This window comes from Lactuca saligna, chromosome 8 (assembly GCF_052625555.1).
Source record: "Lactuca saligna cultivar CGN05327 chromosome 8, ASM5262555v1, whole genome shotgun sequence".
Lineage (NCBI taxonomy): Eukaryota > Viridiplantae > Streptophyta > Magnoliopsida > Asterales > Asteraceae > Lactuca > Lactuca saligna.
In genome coordinates this window covers 201,536,154-201,545,917 of record NC_136424.1, presented here as the reverse complement: position 1 = coordinate 201,545,917, position 9,764 = coordinate 201,536,154, and the positions used below count along the sequence as shown (strand labels likewise).

Here is a 9,764-nt window from a genome sequence, read left to right as displayed (position 1 = left end):
ATTGGATTAAGGGTAGCTTTTTGTTTTTGAATTTTCTTAAATTTTATTTTAAATTGTCATTTTTTAATTAATGTAATGATTTTTTTAATATAATGAAAATCTAGTTAAAAAAATGTGTTTATCATATTTTTAAATTAAATTAAATTATAAAAAATGATGTAAAGTTGAATATGAGTGGTATGTCTCTTATGTTTTTAATGATATTATGTGATGATGAAGTGACACTCATCATTTTAATGATTAATGATATGTATTGTGAATGATCTTATCTTTTATTATACGGTCCAAGATAATAAAGTTTATTATTTTTATTTAGTGTAAAACATATTTTTATTTTATTAATTTTTTTAGAAGAAATATTTTTTATTATTATTTAAAAGCAAAATCTAACAAGATGCTAAAGGTACACGACATTACAACCAACAACACCAAGATTAGAACATCATGTCAACCAATTTAGCAACAACATATCTTAGATTTCTTATTAATCCAATAAAATAATAGGAAATACCCTAGATACAAAAATTTCATGTTTCTTTTCATTGCAATTGAAAATCAGTTTATTTTTGTAAATCGTAGACAACCAAACATTTAGTTATTTTAACAACACTCATGATCAGTGCGCAAATATTTTCTTAGTTTAATAAGAAACGTGAATGCATATGTCCCGATATAAATTAAGATGCACAGGCATAAGAAGCTAAACTAATTTGCTCATATTATCATTATTAAAATACTAATTTACTCATATCATATGGTAATTATATATTTAAAATAAAACTGTTTAATTGGTTACAGACTCATCTGACCCCATTTCTCCTCAAGCATTCCAACGTTAAAATTTAGTAACACACAAAGATAGGAAACACTATGGACAAGGTCATTTTTATGATTTTTATAGATATAATATAATATGTACAAATTTCAATACACACTGAAGTCTATATTTAATCGATATTTAATGGTTCATGACACTGAAAATAAGAATTTATGAATCTGGAATAGTAAAAGATTCACTCCAACAGTCATAAATTCAAAATTCAAATTTCCGCTGCTCCAACGGTAATCCCGCGCAAGGGTTTTGGTATAAATATGTCTAGACGATTTTGAGGCTCCTCATCGCATTTTGAGCATCTCACTCATACGCAGATTCACGAATTCAACGTTATCCAAAACCCTAGGTTCCCGTTCACCTTTGTTAATTCAGATCTCATGGATTTCCACAGTCTTACCAGAAAAGAGCTTCAATTTCTCTGCAAACTCAACAAGATCGCTGCCAACACCAAAAATCATGTCATGGCGGATGCTCTTCGAGATCTTGATAATGTGAGTTCTTAGATTTCGATTTGATTTGTTTAATTCGTATTATTGCTGTAGCTGGTTTTTTGTCTCGATTTTGCTTGCATAAATCTTCAGTGAGAGCGTGTTTAGGTTTTTTATAAGTTATTGGAGATTTGGTCATGTACTGTTACATCTGATTGCAGTTCGTTTATAGGTTTAACTCGTTACTTGTAAATTGTTTGTGGTTTCGTTATAGTTTATTAATCGGTTTTTGTATTAGCAATTCAATTTAGTGAAAAGTTTTTGAATGTTTGAAGTCTTGTTAAATTCTCCGAGAAACAAATCCTTTTTTTTTATATAATTTTGGCGATTTCATAGTGTTCTTCGTAATTTCTTCAATAATTTCTCTATTTTAGCGTAAACTCCGGTTGTTATGATAAAACAATCACTGATTACAGAAAAATTCGTTTATGATATTGATAGGTTGAAGGTATTGAGAAGTTTATCAACGTCTCACAATCTGAAACAGTTGATTTGAACGAGTCCAAAGAAAACGTCGAGGTTTCTTCACCTAAAGTCCCAATCACCAGAAACAGAACAACTACTATGCAAAAGGTGGAAACTACCGAAGTTGAAAATTTGAAACCAACAAACACCAGGACAACTCGCAGGACAGCTAAGAAAGTTGCCGGAGGAGGTGAAGAAGCAAAGAACGAAGCTCTGGAAACTCCAGCCCTTTCCAGCACAAGGAGGAAGGCTCTAGCAACTTCATCTTGCCGGAGTGTTAACAAACAACTGAATGATTGCGAACTAGATTCAAAAGAAGATAAGAAGTCGCCGGAAGCGGTTGTAGCAAAGGGGCGGAGGAAGGTGGCGACGACTTCAACCACCGTGAAAAAGGAGATTGCTGTGCAGAAAACATATGGCACGAGACGTTCCACTAGACAAACCGAAAAGAAATCTGGAGAGCCTAGAGTGAGGAAGCAAAGTGAAAAGGCTATTGAGATCATTGCATTGTCGGATGATGATGATGATTCATCCGATGAGGTTTCGACTGTTGAAGTTCCAGAAAGCACTTTGAATGCAGGTAAGCAAAACACATTCTCGATTTGATTATAATTTCTGTTTCGTTCCACTTATTTATCTTTGGTAAAACGATTATGCAGTAATTCCAAATGCAGAAGTGGAAGACATTTGTAATGCATTGGAGGAACTTGATGTTGATATAAGCGAAGAAAAAGAAGATTCTGGGGAAGTTGACAATCTAAAGCTGGAATCAGAAGAAATCCCAAATCCAAATGAGGAAAACAATTTAGAAGAAGAACTGAATGATGGAAAACCAGAAATTGATGACATCTCAAGCCCTATTGAAAATGGGCATTTAGAAGAAGAAAAACTCGGAAGTGAGGTTACGGAGTTAGAAGAACAAGATAGCATTCTAGATGATAATGCTAATTCAACAGGTGAGAGGTTTTTTCAATGTCTTTTATGCTCTTTTATTCAACACCATTCTATCAAACTGATGTTAAATTACATGATTATTTGGTGCAGGAGTTGATGTTATAGAAGAAGAAGAAGCAATACAAGAGAACATTGAGGATTTAAATGGGCCAGAAGAATTGAAAGTCAAAGCCGTTTCAGAGATGAACAATGGTAATTAGACATTCAGGATTCAGTTTATAGATTCACCATGTTATGATATTCTAGCAATTGCTTAATTACATCTTGTGTTCCTTTAGGTTCTTCAATCATGGATAGTGATATGATTCTTGATACCTCTGAGAATCCAAATGAAAACGAAAGAAACGCTGATGAAGAAATCTCAAATGATATCAATTCATCGGAAAACATGGGTATGTATACATCAATCATAAATATTTGTCTATAGGCTCATGTTTGATTCATGTAGTCTTATCAAGTGCAATATGTACTTTCATTTCAGATGAAGAAAACTCCGATGTTATTGCTGCCATTGATAGCATCTCCCCTGTGAAGATTGATTTGATAGTTCATGAAGTTGATGCAAAAGTAGAAGAAAAAGAAGAAGTTTGTGAATTTGATAATGAAAAATCAGAATTGTCGGAAACCTTGGATGTGATCCCAACCATCGATAGCCTCTCCCCCATAACAGAAGAAGATGACGATCATCAGCCGGAAATTTCCACTGAGGTGGCTGTCGAACATTCCGGTGAAATATCAGACGTTTTTGAATGTTCTTCTTCCATCAAAGAGAATGATATGCTCAAAACTCCATCAAATTCCACAACCAGGAGAAAAACTCCGGCGAGCACTCGGAGAAAGGTTGCTACGCCTTCAGCCACCGTGAAAAAGGAAGCTACTATACAGAAAACTCCGGCGACATCATCAATCCGGATTGTGAACAGTCAAATGAAAAATCAGAACATGGACTCGTGCACACCTGCAACGGCGGTTCCAAGCAGCCGGAGAAATGTTTCTAATGAAGCTACTATCCATAAAACTTCGGCGACTTCATCTCGCCGGAATGTGAACAGTCAAATGAAAGAAGGTCAGACGATGGGGTCGTGCACACCTGCATCGGTTGTAGCAAGCAGTCGTAGAATGGTTGCGACGCCGTCAACCACCGTGAAAAAGGAAGGTACCATGCAGAAGGAAGTCAGCTCTAGAAAGTCAACAAGGTTGACTGAAAAGAAATGTGGAGATTCATTAGTGAAGAAGGTGATTGAAAAGACTGAAAAGATTGATTCACTGTTGGATGAAGTGAATGCGATATTCCAAGAGGTTTTCTCTGCAGAAAACGCCATAGATTCAGGTAGAAAGATTTCAACCAATTCTTGATTTGTTTTTTTTTTTTTTATATTATAAATACTTTATTGCTAAAATTAATAATTATGTTTTCAGATGCAAAAATGGATTCAAATGAAACTTCAAAGCCATGTGAAAATGTGGAATTTGGAGAAGAGAAACTCGAATTGATTCCAGAAGAACACTCTGAGAGCTTTCACGATGATAATGCTGACGTGGAATCAGATGAAACTTCAAAGGCATGTGAAAACGCGGATTTTGAAGAGAAGATACCAGAATTCATTCCCGAAGAACACTCGAAGAGCTTTGTTGAAGTTGATGCTGACGTGGAATCAGATGTAACTTCAAAACCACGTGAAAATCTTGATCTTGAAGAACACTCGGAGAACTTTCTAGAAGATAATGCTGACGTGGAATTAGATGACACATCAAAACCATGTGAAAATGTGGATTTTGAAGGATCTTCTTCCATTCAAGAGAAAAACCAACACTCTCCAAATCCGACAACTTTGTTTGATCTTATCAGCCACCCAACCCCGGCACATTCGACCACCAGGAGGAAAACTCCGGCGACTTCATCTCGCCGGAACGAGAAGTGTCAACTTAAAAACTGTGATGAAGATGCAAAAGAAGGTGAGAAGATGGAGTGGTGCACACCCGGTATAGCAACTGTAAGGAGCAGCCGGAGAAAGGTGGCAACACCTTCAACCACCATGAAAAAGGAGGGTACTTTGCAGAAAGAATTCAGCTCGAGAAGGTCAACTAGGTTGACTGAACAGAAATCTGAAAAGTCAACAGTTAAAAACGAAAGTGAAAAAAAGGTTATTAAGATTGATGAAGCCAATGTGAATTTCGAAGAGGTTTTGCCTTATGAAGTTCCAGAAAACGCCATGGATGCAGGTAGAAAGACCAATCGAAGTTTATTTTTAATGTTCTTTAATGTTCTTGTTTTTTTTTATTGCTAAAACCAAAAAATCTTAGGTAATCCAGATGCAAAAGTGGAAGATGTTTGTAATTCGTTTCAGAAGCTTGAAATGATTCCATGTGAATTGATTCAAGAAGGAAACTCTGAGAGCATTCTTGATGATGATGCTGACGTGGAATCAGAAGAAATTTCAAAGCCTGGTGCAAATTTTGATTTAAAAGAACACTCGGAGAACAATGTTAATGGTAATTTTTAATTTCCAAAATCTGTCAAATTACAACAATGCCTTTTTGATTTAAAAGTATATAAGGGAATATTGTGATCGTTTTTTTCAGCGTCATCAACCATGGTCAACGAAAAAGTTGACTCAGATTCATATGAAGAAGAAAACCAAAATTTTCAAAATCAATCTACCTTGATTGTTACTAAAATTAGTGTCCCAACTCCAATGAAGAAGATTGGTGGATTTATGTCGGATGACAAAGAGAACAAGATGAAGAAAGAAAAGGATGAGAATGTTGTTGTTATGAAGGAGAATTTACAAGATGTAAGTTTGAGGCAACTAAGGAAGCAGCTCAAGGCGTTGACTTTGAAGACTTTGAATGTGGATAATAAAGAAGCAAGGCCAGCACTTCAAACACTGTGTGAGAACCAACTGGTGGGTGGTGAAACCAAGAATTGAAGAGAGATAAATTGTGTTGGTTTTGTGTTTATTTGGTTTGATAGGTAATATAATTCAAGGGAGTTTTAAAATCCTTGGATTTGGATCCTCATGCTAAATTGATAACTTTGTATGAGAGAGGTTATATAAGTAATTGAGATATGTGGGTAATTTTGGAATCCAACATGTATTTTTTTAAGAGAAATTTACAAAAATAGTCATTTACACTAATGACATTACAAAAAAAGCTCCCATCTGCGAAAGTACAAGTGCCTAAAGCACAACTGTGCTTTGTGCTTTAGGTGCTTGTACTTTTGCAGGTGGTTTATTATTATTTTTTTTAAAATTTTTTGTTGTATACATAGGGGTAATTTCGCAGATGGAATAGGTCCATCTGCGAAATCCTCTGACTCTATCTGCGAAATCGTTGTTAATTTTGAATTTTGATTTTTTTTTTTTTTTTAGGTTGACTATTAAATGGTTTGTTTTGACTATGAAATCAGGTTGCTATATAAATAGTTTTGTAGAAAAAATATCATTTTGGTTGTTATTTGTTTGTTTAGGAACTCTCTCTACAATTTGCTCAAAAAATGATTGAATATATGGTTTGTCTTGTAACCGGTGGACGATGGCAAGTTAATGAAACTATTCTGGAATACATATGTCCACAAGGAGATATTTCTGAACTTGTTTTGATATTTTTTGAGTATATTAGTTATAGTGATTTTGTATCTTTGGTAAGAAGGAAAATTGGTTTGTTAGACAAATATAGAATTAGTCTTCGTTTCCACCATCCTGAATTAAATTATTATATAACTATAGTTGAAGACATGGATGTTAGAATGTTGATAAACGTAATCAAATGTAGTGGAGGAAGGGCTGTGAAAGTGTTTGTGGTGGTTGATGAAGTTGAGGAGGTTAATGGGGGTGGTGAAATTGGAAACCAGGTTGTTGGTAATTTATGCAGTTATAAAGGGAGCAACGATCCGATAGGTACTTTCAATACTCTTAGTGTACCTCAGTTTCACAGTATTGCTGAAAATGTTAATGTTAGTTATTCACCTATTCACTATGTGGAACCTGAGAATTACAAGTCTGTTGGTGATGATGATGTTGGTGCATATCTTAATAATGTGGGTGGTCGTTGTGATGATGTTGCCGAACAAGAAGTTAAACTTATGAATAGGCGTGTGGTAGATAAAACTAAAAAGAAAAAAAATCAAGTCAAAAAAATGAAAAAAAATCATGTTTACGGGCATTATGTTGATGTTGGTGATGTATGTTTAGATATAAGCGAGCTACAAAGCAATTCCGATAGAGATGAGTTGGGTGATGAAGTTAAAGCTAAGTTTCCCGATAACTTTTTTCACTGTATGCCCCTTGTACCAGCATGGCCAATTGATTTTAATGAAGATATCCCAACACAGATGGTAGACATGAATCTTCAAAAGATTTAATGTGAGAGTATATTTAAGAACAAAGAACTTTTAAAGCAGTGTATTGGTAAAAAATGTCTTCGAGAAGGTTTGCAGACGAGGATAAGTAGATCCACCAAATCAAGGTATGAAGTTGTGTGTGTTTCGAAAAATTGTTCTTGGTTACTAAGAGCAAAAGCAATTAAAAATTCTGATGATCTTTTCCATGTGAATAAATTTGTTGATGTACACACATGTTCTTCAACATTGTTGTAACCTAATCATCGACAAGCAAACAAATATGTTTTGGGTGAATATGTTGCTGATGTTTTGGCTGAAGACTATAGTAGAGTTTATCGGGGAAAAGAAATTGTTAATGATATGAATGCTCAATTGAATATCAATATCTCATACCATCAGGCATGGCGTGCGAAGCAATATGCATTGTTGTCGTTAAGGGGTTCGAAAGAGGATTGTTTTACCAAACTTCCGGCGTATTGTCACAACTTGGCCAAACATAATCCGGGTACTGTCACACATATTAAAACAGATGTTGATGATCACTTTGAGTTTTTGTACGTCGCACTCGGTTGCTCGGTTAGTATTATCATATTATATTAATTTTTAATTTTTATTTTGGTGTATTTGAATAGATATACAATGTATTGTAGGTACGCGCTTTTGTCAATTTTTGTAAACCGACCCTAGTAGTAGATGGAGCTCACCTAAAGGGCGAGTTCAAAGGTACCATGTTACTTGCAGTTACTAAGGATGGACAAAACCAAATATTACCGGTTGTATATGGTATATGCAAAAATGAGTGTACCGATTCTTGGACATGGTTTTTTCAAAAACTACGTGATTGCATAGGAAATATGCAGGAGCTTACAATTATATCTGATAGGTCTCCATCTATACCAACATCCGTTGCCAACATTTTTCCTCATGCTCATCATGGAATATGTGGTGTCCATTTGTATTTCAACATAGTCTCTAGATTCGGCAAGAGTGAGATGGTTAAAGGAATTTTTTGGGAGGCGTGTAGGGCGTACACAGTTGATGCTTTTGATGCCGCCATGGATGTTATGAAAAAGACAAAAGAACCAGTATGGGAGTATTTGAAAAGTATAAATCCAGAAACTTGGTCCAGAGCACATTTTAAAGGGAACCGATACAATCTTATGTCGTCCAACAGTGCGGAGTCTATAAATGCATTATCTAGACACGCACGTAAGGTGCCAATACTTATGTTGATCGATTTTTTTTGTGCTACAATGCAACAATGGTGGTTTCAAAGACGTAACTTTGCAGGTATTAAGTAAAATTTTAATATTAATGTTTTATTAATTTTGATGTTATTGATCTTAACTTCTTCATTTTGGCTCTTTTTTTAGCGGAAGCAACAACAATTATTACCCCTTGGGCGGATGAAATTGTAAAAGAGAACAAGAAAAGGTTTAGCAAATGGGATGTTCGCATGATCTCAAATACGAAATGCGAGGTAAAAAAGGGGGCACAAAATGTGATTGTTGATTTCAAACATATGACATGTACATGTAGGCATTGGCAACTTGATGGGATACCTTGTGGTCATGTCATAAGATGTTTAACAGTGAACAATTACGAAGACTGCTCGAGGTATGCATTAAATGCTTACTTTACCGAAACACTGAGGAAAACATATGAGGAATCAATAAACCCTCTGCCAAAGCCATCCGAATGGGAGATTCCTGATGATTTGATGATTGTTAAGCCACCAATAATGGATAAACGTCAGCCAGGTAGGTCAAGAAACACATACCGCATTCCATCCCAAGGCGAGGGTCCAATTATAAAAGAGTGTTCTACATGTGGTCAAATTGGACACACAAGAAATAATTGTATTGGAAGGGCGTCCGGTAGCGGAGCACGTCACATAATTTCTACTGCAGAAATGATATTTAATATTGGTGGTTCAGCGAGTTGCTCACAAACCTATAACGCTGATTTTGATATAAAACATCCTTGAAATGAAGAGTAATGACGAGTTGTTAACTTATTATGTATTGTAATATTTTTATTAAATCTTACAAGACGTTGCTATGCTTTCATATTTTTGTTTAGTTTGTTGATTATATCAATTAGTGAAGACTTTATATTAAAAAATATAGTTTGCAGATTTTTTTTTAACAGTTACAACATGTTATTTAAAAAAACAACAAACGATCCTTTTGCAACCTAATCTGTAAGTAATTTTTAAACTCAGGGAACTGCAACGGGTACTTATCTTTCTCCATTGTTATATAGTCATCCCTAATTCTCATTTTGTCTTTGAAACGATCCTTTTTTACCATAATGTGTATCAACTGCTCATCCTTCTCAGGAAGCCGTTTTTCAATGGTGTAAAAAAAGGGTCTACTGAATCACAATAATAACAATCTACTTCGTTGCATGAGCAAATTTCAATTTTGTGTGAGGAAGTCATAATAAAGTTGATATTGTATTAAACTAGACAGTAATGACAAGTCCAACTTTGAAATGACTAGACAGTAATGACAAGTCACTGTAGTAACCTGCACATAACAGTGGGACCCTTAAGGGACAAGAGATAAATTACAGTTTGACATGACAAAACACTGCATAAAGCTGAAAATCGTAGTCCAAATATAACCATTTCGTAGTCATAGTATTAATTCATAGTCTATTTACTTATATAAAT

The 9,764-nt window shown here is 34.8% G+C and overlaps 1 protein-coding gene across 2 annotated transcripts; it reads left to right on the top strand.

Annotated features, from left to right (window-relative positions):
- Positions 1–1,127: 1,127 nt before the first annotated feature.
- LOC145010797 (uncharacterized) lies at positions 1,128–5,835 on the top strand. Of its 2 annotated transcripts, none has more exons than XM_078969345.1 (9): positions 1,128–1,326; positions 1,765–2,368; positions 2,448–2,744; positions 2,833–2,934; positions 3,021–3,134; positions 3,224–4,072; positions 4,162–4,965; positions 5,056–5,235; positions 5,326–5,835. In XM_078969345.1, exons 1-9 carry the CDS (start codon positions 1,213–1,215, stop codon positions 5,670–5,672), a joined length of 3,411 nt encoding a protein of 1,136 aa, XP_078825471.1. In that variant the 5' UTR covers positions 1,128–1,212; the 3' UTR covers positions 5,673–5,835. The 2 variants fall into 2 exon arrangements, with proteins under 2 accessions (XP_078825471.1, XP_078825470.1); XM_078969344.1 differs by having other exon boundaries at positions 5,047–5,235.
- Positions 5,836–9,764: the final 3,929 nt, after the last annotated feature.